The following is a 17,360-nucleotide window of genomic DNA, read 5'->3' on the forward strand; positions in this document are numbered from 1 at the left end:
TCCATCTGGTCCTGGGCTTTTTTTGGTTGGCAGGTATTTACTACTGCCTCAATTATAGAACTCATTATAGAACGAATCAACTTCTTCACAGTTCAGTCTTAGGAAGGTCTATGTGTCCAGAAATTTATCTAGCTCTTCTAGCTTTGCTAATTTGTATACATAGAGGTGTTCACAGTTGTTTCTGACAGTTATTTGTATTTCTGTGGGGTCAGCAGTAACATCCCCTTGATCATTTCTAATAGGGTTTATTTGGATCTTCTCTCTTTTCTTATTAGTGTAGCGAGTAGCCTATCAACTTTTTTCAAAAGCTCAACTTCTGTATTAATTAATCTTTTAAATGGCTGTTCATGTTTTGATCTCCTTCTGATCAGCTCTAATGCTAGCTTTGGGTTGGTTTTCTCTTGGTCCTCTAATTCTTTTAGTTGTGCTGCTAAGCAGTTAATTTGATTTTTTTTTAAGCTATGTGAAGTGGGCATTTAGTGCTGTAACTTTCCCTGGTAACATAGCCTTAGATGTGTCCCAGAGATTCTGGTACGTACTATCTTTGTTCTCTTAGTTTCAAAGAACTTCTTGAATTTTGCCTTAATTTCCATTATTTACCCAAAAGTCATTCAGGATCAGGTTAACGTCTACGTAACTGCATGATTTTGAGCAATATTTTTAGTCTTGATTTCAATTTTTATTGTGCTGTGTATTTGGTATGATTTTGGTTCTTTGGCATTTGCTGAGGATTATTTTAAGTCTAACTATGTGGTCAATTTTAGAGTATGTGCCATGCAGCCATGAGAAGAACGTATATTCTGTTGTTTTTGGATGAAGAGTTCTGTAGAGGTCTATCAGATCCATCTTGCCCAATGTTCAGTTCAGGTCCTGAATATCTGTGTTAACTTTCTGCCTCAATGATCTAATACTGTGAGTGGAGTGTTGAAATCTCCCACTGTTATTATGTCGGGGTGTAAGTCTCTTTGTAGGTCTGTAAGAACCTGCTTTATGAATCTGAGTGCTCCTATGTTGGATGCATATATATTTAGGATAGTTGGGTCTTCTTATTGAATTGAGCCCTTTACCATTATGTGATCCTTGTTTTTTTTGATCTTTGTTGGTTTAAAATCTGTTTTGTCTGAAATTAGGACTGCAACCCCTGCATTTTTCTGATTTCCATTTGTTTGGCAGATGTTCCTCCATCCATTTATTTTGAGCCTGTGGGTGTCACTGCATGTAAGATGTGTCTCTTGAAGACAGCATACCACTGGGTCTTGCTTTTTTATTCAGCTTGCCACTCTGTGCCTTTTAAATAAGGCACTTAGCCCATTTATATTCAAGGTCAGTATTGATTTACGTGTGGATTTGAACCTGTCATTGTGTTGTTAGGTGGTTATTAGGCTGGCTTGTTTGTGTGGTTGCTTTATAGTCTAGTCTGTGTACGTGTGGTTTTGTATCAGCTGATAATTTTTTTGTATGCTCTCTCTCACCAGAATCATGGTAATTGTCTTTCCATATTTGGTGTTCCTGTCAAGATCTCTTGTAAAATGGGTCTGATGGTAAAAAACTCCCTCAGCATTTATCTAAAAAGGATCTTATTTCTCTTTTGCTGAGGAAGGTTAGTTTGACTGGATATGAAATTCTAAGATTTTTTTTTTTTTTGTAAGAATGCTGATTATAGGTCCCCAATCGCTTCTGGCTTGAAGGGCTCCTGCTTAGAGGTCAGCTGTTAACCTGATGGGATTTCCTTTGTAGGTCACCTGCCCTTTCTCTCCAAGTGCCTTTAAATTCTTTCTTTCATTTTGATCTTGGAAAATCTGATGATTATATGTCTTGAAAATTATCTTCTTGTGTAGAATCTTATTCTCTGTAGTTCTTTCTGTTGGTCTCTCTAGTGAGGTTGGGGAAGTATTCTTGGACAATATCCTGAAATACATTTCCTAAGTTGTTGGCTTTCTCCCCATACCTTTTCAGGGATGCTAATGATTTGTAGATTTGGCATCTTTATATAATCCCATATATTTTGGAGGTTTTGTCATTCTTTTCCATTCTGTCTGTCTTATTCCAGAGAGCCAGTATTCAAGTTCTGAGATTGTTCAGCTTGGTCTCTGTTCTGCTGTTAATACTTGTGATTGCACTGTGACATTCTTGTAGTGTGTTTCTCAGCTCTATCAGATCAGTTAGGTTCTTTTTCATACTGGCTATTTAGTATCTCAGTGCTTGTATTGTTTTATTGTGATTCTTAGTTTCCTTGGATTGTGTTTTGCCATTCTCCTGATTCTTGATGATCTTCATTCCTATCCATTTTCTGAATTCTATTTCTGTCACTTCAGCCAACTCAGCCTGGTTAAGAACCCTTGCTGGACAACTAGTGGCCATTTGAGTTGACACACTGACCATTTGAGTTGCTAGAGTTCTTTTGATTCCTTCTGTCTTTTGGTTCCATCTCTGTGTGGGAGTGTTCCTTTAACTGCTGGGTTCCCTCTGATTGAAGTGGTCAGGCACTGTCAGGGTAGTTGTGCTAGAGTTTGAGGTTGGGCTACCCTGCCGAGGAGAAGTAAGAACTGGGACCTGCATGGAGAACAGTCTGGCCACTTTTCTGAGGTAGGTGCTTTGTGTTGGGCATCCATACCAGCCCTGGTCCCCACAGACTCTCCAAAGCCTGGAGACAGTAAGGGTGATGGCTGCAAGACAGCAAAGATGACAACCCATCCCTCCCACTAGGAGCTCTGTCACAGAGAGTATCAGAGTTGCTACTGGCTTGACAGCCCTAGAGGGGATGGCTAGAGACCCAGATTGGGAAGACCTGCTCAGTGAGAAGATACAGAATCAGGGACCCATGTAACAGTCTGGCCACTTTTCTATAAGGCTGCTGCAGTATGCTGGGGGTCTGCTCCTGTCCCTTTTCATCTGTGATTTTCCAGTACCTGAAGGGATCAATAGGGAAGTCTATGAAACAGCAAAGATGGTGGACTGCCCTTCCCGCTGGGAGCTCTGTCCCAGGGAGACACGGACCTGTTGCCAGCAGAACACACTAACAAGAGGTGGCTAGAGACTTTGGTTGGGAGATCCCACCCAGTAAGTAACAGGATCAGGGACCCACATAAAAAAAAAGCAGTCTGGCCACTTTTTCACAAGGCAGCCATACTTTGCTAGGGGTCCACTCCAATCCCCAGTCACCTTAGACTCTCTAAAGCCTGAAGACAACAGCTAAGGCTGATAAACAGCAGAAAAGGTGGCCCAATCCTTGATTTGGGAGCTCTGTCCCAGGGAAGTTTGAAACTGCTGCCATCCAAAAAAACACTGGCTGGAAACCTTGGCCAAAAGGTCCTGTCCAGTGAGGAAGAATGGGATTAGGGACTGACGTAAAAAATCGGTTTGGCCACTTTTTCATAGAGCAGTTGTGCTGTGATGGGGGTGTGTTCAATCCCCAGTTGCTTCAGACTCTCCAAATCCCAAAGGCAAACAGCTAAGGTTGCAAAATAAAGTTGGTAAACTGCTCCTCCCTCTGAGAGCTCCATTCCAGGGAGGTTTGAAACTCTTGCTGGCCAGAAAACACAGGTAGGGGTATGGTTGTAGACTTCAATCAGGAGATTCCACCCAGTGAGGAGAAACAAGATCCAGTAGCCACATGAAAAAGCAGTCTGGCAACTTCTTAGAGCTGTTGCACTACTCCAGTAGTGGGGACTACTCCAGTCCCTAACCATCTCAGACTCCTTAGATCCCAAAGGCAACGATCGCTAAAAATGCCATCAAAGATGGCAGCCCGTCCCTCCCTCTGGGAACTCTGTCCTAGGGAGGCTTGGAACCACTGCCAGCTGGCAAACACCATGGGTAACTAGAGACCTTGGCTGGGAGGTCCCCAACCCATTGAGAAGCAGGGTCTGGGACCTGCATAAAAAAGCAGTCTTGGCACTTTTCCATAGGGTGGCTGCACTGAACACAACAACAGCTAAGGCTGCAAAGCAGCAAAGATGGCCGCCCACCCCTCCCTCTGTAAGCTCCATTTCACAGAGGTGTAACACTGCTACCAGAGGCTGGCTATATTCTAAGCCAGTGGGTCTTATCCTACAAGGTACTATGGTAGTAGGGCCTGCAGACTGTCACTGCTCCACCCCCTGGATTCAGACCCTTTCCTATGGGTATGTACAGGGGTCTAACCTGCTTTGCTGGAGCTGCAGTTGCTTTTGATGGGAAACCTGGGTATCTAAAGCTCCCAGGGCTCTGTGTGTATCTGAGTGGCTGCATTGCTGAGACTCCGCCTAACTGTGTGTATCAAGTTGCAGGCCCTGGCAAAGTGGGTTCTCAAGGGGATCTCCTGACCCAAGGGTTGCAAAGATTCAAGGAAGAAGTGTGGATCACCAGGGTCACTCACTCACTCACCCCTTCCCTGGGAGGAGGAGGCTCCCCTGGCTCTGTGTTACTCACAAGTGTGTGACTGTCCTGCTTGCTTTTCTCCATTTTTTCTGGGTCAAGTTGTTTTCTTGATAAATCCCAATGCATGTACCTGGATGATTCAGTTGAAGGTGCTGTATTTACTTAACCCTTCTATTTCTCTCTGTGAAAGTGGCACACATTAGCTGCTTCTAGGTGGCCATCTTGGCCAGCCTCCCACTCCATTTCTTTTTCTTGTCTTATTACACTAGCTAGAACCTCTAATAAAATATTAAACCAAATGGTGATAGCAGAGATATCTGTCTTGTTCCTGACCTTGGGTAAGTAAGGGGAAGTGGTCAATATTTTTAATCAGTAAGTTTGATATTACTGATTAAGAATTTTTGTAGATACCATTTATAAGATTGAAAATTCCTTTCTGTTCCTAATTTGGCAAAAGTTTTTATCGTGAATGGGTGGTGAATGCTGTGAAACTATGTTTCTACGTCTATTAAGACGATTATAATAGTTTTCCTTCTTTGTTCTGTTAGGGTGTTGAATTACACTGACCAGTTTTGCCTCTTAAGCCACCTGTATTCCTAGAATAAAACCTAACTTATATCTCTTTTTTGTAGAAAAAAATTCTTTTTTACACAATTTTGGTAGAAATTTTTGTAGATATCATTTATAATATTGAAAATTCCCTTCTGTTCCTAGTTTGACAAAACTTTTTGTCATGAATGGGTGATGAATATTATCAAATTACATTTCTATGTCTATTAAAATGACAATAGTTTTCCTTCATTGTTCTGTTAGGGTGTCAAATTACACTGAACAATTTTGCCTCTTAAGCCACCTGTATTCCTAGAATAATAAACTAAATGTGACTTCTGCCAAGATGGTCAAATAGGAACAACTCCGCAGAGCAGTTCCCAGCGAGAGAGACCCAGAAGGCATGCGATCTCCATGTTCACAAACGAGGTACCAGGTTTATTTCAATGGGTCTGGTTGGACAGTGGGAATAGCCCAAAGAGGGTGAACCAAAGCAGGGCAGGAGTAGCTCAAAAAGGGTTAACCAAAGCAGGGCGGGCACTGCCCCACCTGGGAAGTGCAACTGGCCTAGAGGATCAGAGGACCTTACCCCTTTGGCACTCTGGTCCAGATATTGCACTTCCCGCAAAGCTTCTGCAACCTACAGTACAGGAGAATGCCGCTGGGCTGAAAAGTGCGAGTTATCAACACAGATCCAAGCAATAGCTCCGGCCTGCCCGGCACTGCCAGTTGTTGGCACAGACCTGCAAAAGTTTTAACTAAAGCCGAGAATACCTGCAGGATGGAACTACCTGTCCCCTAGAAAGAGAAACAGTTGAAAGTAGGGAAACAGGTGATATGGCTTCCAGGTCCCACCCCCACAAAGTCCAGCAAATTGAAGCCCTCTTGCTAGAGTTTTGCAGTCAACACATCAGTTTGAACTCAACTCGGGACGACTGAGCTCAGCAGGAGGAAGGAAGCCATTGGAAAGGTGGGTTTAATCTCACAAGTGTAAACAAAATTCAGAGGAGGACTACCCAGCAGTCGGGCTGAGCCTGAAGCAGCCAGCAGTGCCTTTGCAGGCAGATAAGCAACAGACTACATCATCAAGTGGCTTCCTGACACTGCATAACCAAAAACATGCCTCATACAAGAGAAATACCTTCAACTTCAACAGAAAGGATATCCACTCAGGGATCCCATCCAAAATCACCAACTTCAAAGACCAAAGGTAGATAAATTCATGAAGATAGGAAGAAACCAGAGCAAAAAAGATGAAATTATAAAAAATGAGAACGCCTCTCCAAGGGACCACAACTCCTCACTAGCGAGGTAGCAAAACAGGATGGAGAATGAATTTGATGAACTGACAGAATCAGGCTTCAGAAGGTGGGTAATAACAAACTTCTTGAGCTAACATGTTCTAACCCAATGCAAAGAAACTAAAAACCTTGAAAAAAGGTTAGATGAAATGCTAACTAGAATAACCAGCTTAAAGAAGAACATAAATGACTTGATGGAGCTGAAAAACACAGCGCAGGAACTTTGCAAGGCATACAGAAGTTTCTGTGGCAGAATCAATCAAGCAGAAGAAAGGATATCAGAGATTGAAGATCAACTCAATGAAATAAAACAAGAAGGTAAGGCTAGAGAAAAAAGAGTAAAAGAAACAAATATAGCCTTCAAGAAACATAGGACTATGTGAAAAGACCAAATCTGCGTTTGATTGGTGTACCTGAAAGTGACAGGGAGAATGGAAACAAATTAGAAAACACTCTTCAGGATATTATCCAGGAGAACTTCCCCAACCTAGCAATGCAGGCCAACATTCAAACTCAGGAAATACAGAGAATATCAAAAAGACACTCCTCAAGAAGAGCAACCCCAAGGTACATAATCATTAGATTCAATAGGGTTGAAATGAAGGAAAAAATGGCAGCAGGAGAGAAAGGTCAGGTCACCCACAAATGGAAGCCCATCAGACTCACAGCGGACCTCTCAATAGAAACCTTACAAGCTAGAAGAGAGTGGGGGCCAATATTCAACATCCTTAAAGAAAAGAACTTTCAACCCAGATTTTCATATGCAGTCAAACTAAGCTTCATAAGCGAAGGAGAAATAAAATCCTTTACGGACAAGCAATTGCTGAGAGATTTCATCACCACCAGACCTGCCTTACAAGAGCTCCTGAAAGGAAGCACTAAACATGGAAAGGAACAACCAGTACCAGCCACCGCAAAAACATACCAAATGGTAAAGGCCAATTATGCAATGAAGAAACTGCGTCAATTAATGGACAAAACAACCAGCCAGTAACAAAATGGCAGGATCAAATTCAAACATAACAATATTAACATTAAGTGTAAATGGTAAAATGTCCCAATCAAGATACAGACTGGCAAACTGGATAAAGAGTCAAGACCTATCGGTGTGCTGTATTCAGGAGACCCATCTCACATGCAAAGATACACATATATTCAAAATAAAGGGATGGAAGAAGTTTTACCAAGCAAATGGAAAACAAAAAAAAAACCAGGGGTTGCAATCCTAGTCTCTGATAAAATGGATTTTAAACCAACAAAGATCAAAAGAAACAAAGAAGGGCATTACATAATGGTAAAAGGATCAATGCAGTAATAAGAGTGAACTATCCTAAATATATATGCACCCAATTCAGGAGCATCCAGATACATAAAACAAGTTCTTAATGACCTACAAAGAGACTTACACTCCCGCACAGTAATAGTGGGAGACTTTAACACTCCACTGTCAATATTAGACAGATCAACAAGACAGAAAATTAACAAGGATATTCAGGATTTGAACACAGATCTGGACCAAGGGAACCTAATAGACATCTACAGAACTCTCCACCCCAAATCCACATAATATACATTCTTCTCAGCACATCACACTTACTCTAAAATTGACCACATAATTGGAAGTAAATCACTCCTCAGCAAGTGCAAAAGAACAGAAATCATAACAGTCTCTCAGACCACAGCACAATCAAATTAGAACTCAGGATAAAGAAACTAAAAACTGCACAACTACATGGAAACTGAACAACTTGCTCCTGAATGACGAATGGATAAACAATGAAATGAAGGCAGAAATAAAAATATTCTTGGAGATCGACCCAAGTTGCTGCATGTATCAATCATTCATTTCTTTTTATTGCTGAGTAGTTTCACTGTATAAATGTGTAAGTTTGTTTATACATTCACCCTTTATAGGACATTTGGATTGTCTCCAGGCTTTTGCAATTATGAATATACTGCTACAAATATCCAAATATAGGAGTTTGTGTGAACATAGCTTTCCTTTCACTGAAATAAATAACTGTAAGTGGGATTGTTGGTTTATGTGATATTTGCATGTATAACACTCTAAGACACTGGCATCACTGGCATTTGTTTTTGCATTTGTTCTGTTTGCATGCATTTTTAAATAAATGGTATTTTGTTCTTCAAAACCAACGAAAACGACGACACAACATACCAGAATCTCTGGGACACATTTAAAACAGTGTCTAGAGGGAAATTTATAGCAATAAATGCCCACATGAGAAGTGACGAAAGATCTAAAATCAACACCCTCATCAAAATGGAAAGATCAAAAAAACTCAAAAGCAAGCAGAAAACAAGAAATAACTAAGATCAGAGCAGAAGTGAAGGAGATAGAGACACAAAATACCCTTCAAAAAATCAATAAATCCAGGAGCTGTTTTTTTTAAAAGATCAACAAAATAGACAGACCACTAGCCAGACTAATAAAAAAGAAAACAGACAAGAATTGAATAGATGCAGTAAAAACAATAAAGGGGAGGTTACCACTGATTCCACAGAAATACAAACTACCATCAAAGAATACTACAAACAGCTCTATGCAAATAAACCAGTAAATCTGGAAGAAATGGGTAAATTCCTGGACATATGCACCCTCCCAAGACTAAACCAGGAAGAAGCTGAAACCCTGAATAGATCAGTAACAAGAGCTGAAGTTGAGGCAGAAATTAATAGTCTACCAACCAAAGAAACTCCAGGTCCAGACAGGTTCACAGCTGAATTCTACCAGATGTACGAAGAGGAGCTGGTACCATTCCTTTTGAAATCATTCCAAACAATCAAAAAGAAGGAATCCTCCCTAACTAATTTTATGAGACCAACATCATCCTGATAGCAAAACCAGGCAGAAACACAACTAAAAAAGAAAACTTCAGGCCAATATCCATGATGAACACCAACACAGAAATATTCAATAAAATACTGGCAAAAGGAATGCAACAGCACATCAAAAAACTTATCCATCACAATCAAGTAGGCTTCATCCCGGGGATGCAAGGCTGGTTCAACATTCACAAATCTATAAACAGAATCCATGACATAAACAGAACGAAAGACAGACACCACAAATATCTCAATAGATGCAGAGAAGGCCTTTGACAAAGGTCAACAGTCTTTATGCTAAAAATCCTCAATAAACTAGGTATCAATGGAATGTATCTCAAAATAATAAAAGCTATTTATGACAAACCCACAGCCAATGTCATACTGAATGGGCAAACACTGGAAGTATTCCCTTTGAAAACCGGGACTAGACAAGGATGTCTACTCTCACCATTTCTATTCAATACAGTACTAGAAGTTCAAGCCAGAGCAATTAGGAAGAAAAAGAAATAAAGAGTATTCATTAGGAAAAGAGGAAGTCAAATTGTCTCTATTTGCAGATGACATGATCATATATTTAGAATACCCCATCATCTCAGCCCAAAACCTTCTTAAGCTGATAAGCAACTTCAGCAAAGTCTCAGGATAAAAAATCAACATGCAGAAATCACAAGCATTCCTATACACCAATAACAAACAAAGAGCCAAATCATGAGCAAACTCCCATTCACAATTGCTATAAAGAGAATAAAACACCTGGGAGTACAACTAACAAAGGATGTAATACACCTCTTCAAGGAAAACTACAAACCACTGCTCAAGGAAATAAAAGAGGATACAAACAGTTGGAAAAACATCCCAGGCTCATGGTTAGGAAGAATCAGTATCGTGAAAATGGCCATAGTCTCCAAAGTAATTTACAGTTCAACGCTATCCCCATCAAGCTCTTATTGACCTTCTTCACAGAACTGGAAAAAAAAAACATTTTAAACTTCATATGAAACCAAAAGAGAGCCTGCATAGCCAAGACAATCCTAAGCAAAAACCACAAAGTTGGAGCCATCAATCTACCTGACTTCAAACTATACTACAAGGCTACAGTAATCAAAACAGCATGGTACTGGTATCAAAACAGCATGGTACTGGTACCAAAACAGAGATATAGACCAATGAAACAGAACAGAGGTCTCAGAAGCATCACCACACATCTACAGCCATCTGATCTTTGACAAAACTGACAAAAGGAGTCAATGGGGAAAGGATTCCCTGTTCAATAAATGACGTTGGGAAAACTCACTAGCCATGTGCAGAAAGCTGAAACTGAACCCCTTCCTTACACCTAACACTAAAATTAACTCTACATGGATTACAGATTTAAACATAAGATCTAACACCATAAAAACCCAGAAGAAAATCTAGGCAATACCATTCAGGACATAGGCATAGGCAAGGACTTCATGACTAAAACACCAAAAGCAATGGCAACAAAAGCCAAAATAGACAAACAGAATCTAATTAAACTTAAGAGCTTCTGCACAGCAAAAGAAACAATCATTAGAGTGAACCCACAACCAACAGAATGGGAAAAAATTTTTGCAATCTACCCATCTGACAAGGGGCTACTATCCAGAATCTTCAAAGAACTAAAGCAGATTTACAAGAATAAAACAAGCCCATCAAAAAGTTGGCGAAGGATACGAACAGACACTTTTCAAAAGAAGACATTTATGTGGCCGACAAACATATGAAAAAAATGCTTATCACACTGGTCATTAAAGAAATGCCAATCAAAACCACATTTAGATACCACTTCACGCCAATCAGAATGGCGATCATTAAAAAATTTGGAGACAACATGCTGGAGAGGATGCTGTAAAAGGAACACTTTTACACTATTGGTGAGAGTGTAAATTAGTTCACCCACTGTGGAAGACAGGGTGGCGATTCCTCAAGGATTTAGAAATAGAAATTCTATTTGACCCAGCAATCCCATTACTGGGTATATACCCAAAGGATTATAAATTGTTCTACTATAAAGACACATGCACACATACGTTCACTGCAGTGCTGTTTACAGTAGCAGAGACCTGGAACCAACCCAAATACTCATCAATGATAGACTGAACAAGGAAAATGTGGCACATATACACCATGGAATACTATGCAGCCATAAAAAATGATCAGTTCGTGTCCTTTGTAGGGACATGGATGAATCTGGAAACCATCATTCTCAGTAAACTGACACAAGAACAGAAAATCAACCACCTCATGTTCTCACTCATAGGCAGGTGTTGAACAATACAAACACATGGACACAGGGAGGGGAACATAACACACGGGTAGGTTGGGGGGTAGGGGGCTAGTGGAGGGACAGCGGTGGGCAGGGAGGCTGGGGAAGGAAAACACTGGGAGAAATGCATGATGTAGGCAACAGGGGGATAGAGACTGCAAAACAACCATGGCATGTGTGTACCTATGCAACAATCCTGCAGGATGTACCCTGGAGCTTAATGTACAAAACAAACAAACAAAAAACCTAAATGCTCATATTATCTTTTTTTTTTTTCTTTGAGACAGAGTCTTGCTCTGTTGCCCAGGCTGGAGTGCAGTGGCACGATCTCAGCTCACTGCAACCTCTGCCTCCCAGTTCAAGAAATTGTTCTGCCTCAGCCTCCCAAGTAGCTGGGAACACAAGCACATGCCATCATGTCTGGCTAATTTTTTGTATTTTAGTAGAGATGGGTTGCACCATGTTGCCCAGGCTGGCTGCAAACTCCTGAGCTCAGGCAATCTGCCTGCCTCAACCTCCAAAAGTGCTGGGATTATAGGCGTGAGCCACTGCATCCAGCCCTTTTCTGTATCACTGAATTCAGTTTGTTAATATTTAAGATTTTCACATCTATGTTTGTGATGCAATTTTTCTTTTCTTACAATGATTGTATCAGGTTCTAACCTCATAAGTGGAGATGTGTTTCCTCTTTTTCTATTATCTGGGAGAGTTTGTTAAGCTTAATATTAATTATTCCTTAAGTATTTGGAAAAATTTTCCAGTGAAGCCAAATGAGGCATTTCTTTGTGGAAGGTTTTAAATTGAAAAATTTTTTTTATAAGATTTCATTTCTTTAAAGATACTGGACTATCCAAATGACCTAATTCTTCTGGTATTAGGTTTGTTAAAATGTTCTGAAAGAAATGCCTTTATTTATTCTAAATTGCATGATTAATTACCATAATAGTTTTATACTATCCCTTTGAATATCAATATGTAGATAGTTAATATCTATATGTAGATACCCCTTTTTTCATTCACTATATTGACATTTGTGGCTATATCTAATCGTAGCTCAACTACTTTGTGGGGAGTTTGAGGATAATCAGTTTTGCCAAAGCTTTATCAATGTCATAATCTTTTTAAAAACCAGCTCTTGGCATTGCTATTTTCCTCATTATACATTATCTGTCTGTGTCACTGATTTCTACTCATCTCTTGATGATGCTGATGTTGTCCACTATTAAATCTATTCACTGAGTTAATGATTTTCATCACTGTATGTTTTTTTAGTTCTAAACTCACCTTTTTTAATGCTGATCTGTAACCTAGACTACTAAAAAGTAGTTTCCCTGATTCCTATTCTGCCCCTCTACACAATAGAGAGAGATTCTTCCAAAATGTAATTCAGATATCATTTCTCAATTCAAAAATCTCCAGTGTGTTCCTACCTTACTCAGAATAAAAGCTGAAGTCATGGCATAATTTGGCCTCCTACTACCTCTCTCCATTCTAGCTCCCCGAGCTTCCTGTGTTCCTTCAACATACTCTTGTACTTGCTATTCCCTCTGTCTGGAACAGCCTTACCTTACATGTAACAATGTGGCATCCTCCCTCCTTTCCTTCAGTCTCTGCTCAAATCTTACCTTACCAGAGAAGCCTTACCTGACCACTACATCAAACAGCACCCCCTACTCCTGTCAATTTTTTTTTTTTTTTTTTTTTGAGATAGAATTTTGCTCTGTTGCCCAGGCTGGAGGACAGTGGCACCATCTCAGCTCACTGCAACCTCTACCTCCCAAGTTCAAGCAATTCTCCCTGCCTCAGCCTCCTGAGTAGCTGGCATTACAGGCACCTGCCACCATGCCCAGCTAATTTCTGTAGTTTTAGTAGAGATGGGGTTCACCATATTGAACAGGCTCGTCTTGAACTCCTGACCTCAGGTGATCTGTCTGCCTTGGCCTCCCAAAGTGTTGGGATTACAGGGATGAGCCACCACACCCAGCCTACTCCTGTCAGTTTTCCTCTTAGTATTCACCTCCACCTGAGAGTATTTCTCTTTTTATTCTGTCTCCCAACCAACTACAATGTAAGCTCCTCGGTGCAGGGTCTTTGTTTACTTCTGTATTCCAGTGAATGATTGCCTGATACATCATAGACGCTTAACAGATCTGTTGAATAAACTGGATAAATGAATACAGATAAACCTTTTAGTGAAGACAGTCTGACCAAGGATGTTAGTAACAGGAATGAAAAGAAATGGGGTGGGAGAAAATTTGAGAGGCATCATAAAGGAAGAATTCATAGGCCTATGAGATATTTTGAGTTGAACAGTGTTTCCCAAAAATTCATGGGCATCCAGAACCTTAGAATGTGACTGTGGTATAGTAAGAAATATATTTGGTCTTTGTTCCCCATTCCTGGTACAGAGCTCCCAAGACCTGTGGAATTGTGTAAGTGATAGGAGTGTTTTTTTTAATGATTCATAACGAGTCCCTTTCAATCATACCTGAGTTGATGTTAATGATGTAACTTAGAGTTGAGGCCTCTAGATAGCCTAAGGATGGGAGCTGGTCACCAGAAAGACCAAGCGATTAAATAGTGAATGCTTTCAGCTTCACTCCCCTGACCGCTATGAAGGGGAGGGGACTGGAGACTGTGCTCTACAAAACTCTCAAACAATGAGATTTTGAGAGCTTCCAGGCTGGTGACCACATTTACTTGCTGGGAGGGTGGCTCACACAGAGAGGGCATGGAGGCTCTGCGCCACAATACCTGACCCCCAACACCTTGCCCAATGCATTTCTCACCTTTGACTATTCCTGACTCTATCCTTTATGATAAACTGGTAAATATAAGTGTTCTCCTGAATTCTGTGAGCCATTCTAGCAAATTATGAAACTGAAGGAGGGGGTCATGGGAATCCCTAAGTTAGTCAGTCAGAATATGGGTGACTCAGCTATCCAACTGGCATCTGAAGTTAGGGCAGTCTTGTGGGACTGAGCCCTTTAATTTGTGCGATCTAACTCCAGGTAGTTTCAGAACTGAATTTTTTTTTCTTATTTTTTTATTGCATTTTAGGTTTTGGGGTACATGTGCAGAGCATGCAATACAGTTGCCTAGGTACACACATGGCAGTGTGTTCTGTTTGCTTTCACCCCTTCACCCACATTTGGCGTTTCTCCCCAGGCTATCCCTCCCCACCTCCCCCTCCCACTGGCCCTCCCCTTTTCCCCCCAATAGACCCCAGTGTTTAGTACTCCCCTCTCTGTGTCCATGTGTTCTCATTTTTCATCACCCGCCTATGAGTGAGAATATGCGGTGTTTCATTTTCTGTTCTTGTGTCAGTTTGCTGAGAATGATGTTCTCCAGATTCATCCATGTCCCTACAAACGACACAAACTCATCATTTCTGATTGCTGCATAATGTTCCATGGTGTATATGTGCCACATTTTCCCAATCCAGTCTATCATCAATGGGCATTTGGGTTGATTCCAGGTCTTTGCTATTGTAAACAGTGCTGCAATAAACATTTGTGTGCATGTGTCCTTATAGTAGAATGATTTATAGTCCTTTGGGTATATACCCAGTAATGGGATTGCTGGGTCAAATGGAATTTCTATTTCTAAGGCCTTGAGGAATCGCCACACTGTCTTCCACAATGGTTGGACTAATTTACACTCCCACCAACAGTGTAAAACTGTTCCTTTTTCTCCACACCCTCTCCAGCATCTGTTGTCTCCAGATTTTTTAAGAATGGTGATCAGAATTGAATTTTTGGACACCTGATTGTTATCCAGAGAACTGAGAAATGATAGCTGGTATTGGAAAACACACCCGGATGACCTTATTTGGAAATAAAGTCTGCAGGTGTAATCAGGATGAAGTTAGAGTGGATTAGAGTGGACCCTAAATCCACTATGACTGGTGTCCTTACATAAGAGGAGTGAAATTTGAACAAACAGCCACAGATACACAGAGAGAATATCATGAAAGACAAGGCAGAGACTGGAGTGATGTGTCTGTCTAAAAGTCAAGGAATGCCAAGGATTACCAGCAACTACCAGAAGCTAGAGAAGGGGCATGAAAAAAGATCCTCCCCCAGAGCCTTTGGAAGAAGCATGCTCCTGCTGGCACTCTGACTGTGAATTTCTAGGCTCCAGAACTGCTAGAGAATAAACTTCTGTTGTTTTAAGCCACAAGGTTTGTGGTAATTTGTCACAGCAGCCCTAGGAAACTAATATAGTGCCTGACTAAATTTGGAGATAAGGCAGACATCAGGATGAATCACAGGTTTGAAGCCTAAGTGACTGCAAGAATAACATCTACTGAAAGAAATGGAAAGCCCAGAGGGAAAATTAGTGGAAAGGAATGATTCAAATTTTTACTTGAGTGGTCCAACACAATCACAGGATAGTCAAATGGATGCCTTCATATTATAAACATTATGACACAAGGACTAATAAATAGAACAATTAAAAAAAAAACACAGATATAAGAATTAAGGCTGGGATTCCCCTTTTACCACCTTCTAGTCAAATCCAATTAACTTTTTTTCAATAGTGTTAATGTTAATGGCCATTTATCTTTGATATCTTTACCTTTGGTTCCCATAACATCACAATATAGCTTCTACCTCTGTAGTTTACTTGTTCTTAGTAAACTTAGCATTCAGCAATCTGCAAAATCTTGAGTTTCTAATTATATATCTCTAATTTGAATTATGCATCTCTGTACTTCACATTCTATTATTTTTAGTTACTTAAACAATATCTTTACTTAAGGATCTAAGTCATGTCTACATGGATGTACCACCATCATTTCATATCTGACATGTGTTTTGTATCTTTCTACTCCGCAACTGACATTCTTCAATCCATTGTAATAACTGCACTTACATCTTCTCACAGCTAAAATGCTTCATAGTTATCTTTCTTATTTACCAATATATTTTGTAATTATTTTTTCCTTTGGAATACCTCTGGCAGTCACCCTTCACCTTCATTCCTATATTCCAAGACCCAATTTCAGACTTCTTACTTAACTTCAAGTTTACTGTAACAGCTTCATAAGTGGTCTCCTTGTCTTCAGACTTTTTTCTGTCTACCACAGTGATTCTTATAGCATCTGCATAAATCACCCAGGAGTGACTAGCAATATTATTTAGGGGTTTCTTGCATGTTATCTTATTTCTCCAACAAGATTATACAGTCATCAAAGGCAAAGAGTAATCACGGCTTCTATTCTCCTCCCCCCACAGTGTATAGCATAATCTAGGCCACACAACATATTCAGTAAGTTATTTTGCAACTTTAGACTATAATTCATCTCTTTTTTGAAAGCATTCATAATAGCATCTGACCAAGAATTATTTCAGAGACACATACCTTAGAATAAAAATAACAGGCCAGGCACAGTGGCTCATGCCTGTAATCCCAGCACTTTGGGAGGCCAAGGTGGGCGGATCACGAAGTCAAGAAATAGAGACCATCCTGGCCAACATGGTAAAACACAGTCTCTATTAAAAATATCAAAATTAGCTGGGTGTGGTAGTGGATACCTCTAGTCCTGGCTACTTGGGAGGGCGAGGCAGGAGAATAGCTTGAACCCAGGAGGCGGAGGTTGCAGTGAGCCAAGATCATGCCACTGTACTCCAGACTGGTGATAGAGACCCCATCTCAAAAAAAAAAAAATTGTCATTTCGGGTGCCTCAAGAAAAATTCACTGTGTTCACTTCAAAAGATCTCTTTTCAGTGGGGGTGGGGAAAATACATTATCTCTGTATGTATCAATCATAGAATGGCATCCCAACTCAAGACCCTAGTCAAGCTTTTGCAAACAATTCAACACAACAAAACATCCTTTACACCAAGGACTACCCCAAAACAGCAGAAATGACAATCTTTTTGCTTTGGAGTTTGGAGCTTGAAGCAAACATCCTTAGATGGCAGCCTGAGGGAGAAAAAAAACTTTTCACAGGAAAACAACTCTAACAGATTATTATTTCTGCCCTAGGGGTCATAGTTTGTAATTT

The 17,360-nt window shown here is 40.4% G+C and overlaps 1 protein-coding gene across 8 annotated transcripts in view; it reads right to left on the minus strand.

The window, feature by feature from the left end:
- CEP83 (centrosomal protein 83) overlaps positions 1 to 17,360 on the minus strand; it is a 183,263-nt gene that overhangs the window by 10,887 nt on the left and 155,016 nt on the right. Inside the window, exon 14 of one of the 8 annotated variants that reach the window (XM_054238746.2) lies at positions 1,783 to 14,711. The exons of the other annotated variants lie outside the window; for them this stretch is intronic. Within the exon in view, the coding sequence (XP_054094721.2) occupies positions 14,700 to 14,711 (12 nt within the window). The 3' untranslated portion in view covers positions 1,783 to 14,699. Of the gene's footprint in view, positions 1 to 1,782; positions 14,712 to 17,360 lie in introns of those variants that run through there. 8 annotated transcript variants of the gene reach the window in all.

This window comes from Callithrix jacchus, chromosome 9, assembly GCF_049354715.1.
Source record: "Callithrix jacchus isolate 240 chromosome 9, calJac240_pri, whole genome shotgun sequence".
Taxonomy (NCBI): Eukaryota; Metazoa; Chordata; class Mammalia; order Primates; family Cebidae; genus Callithrix; species Callithrix jacchus.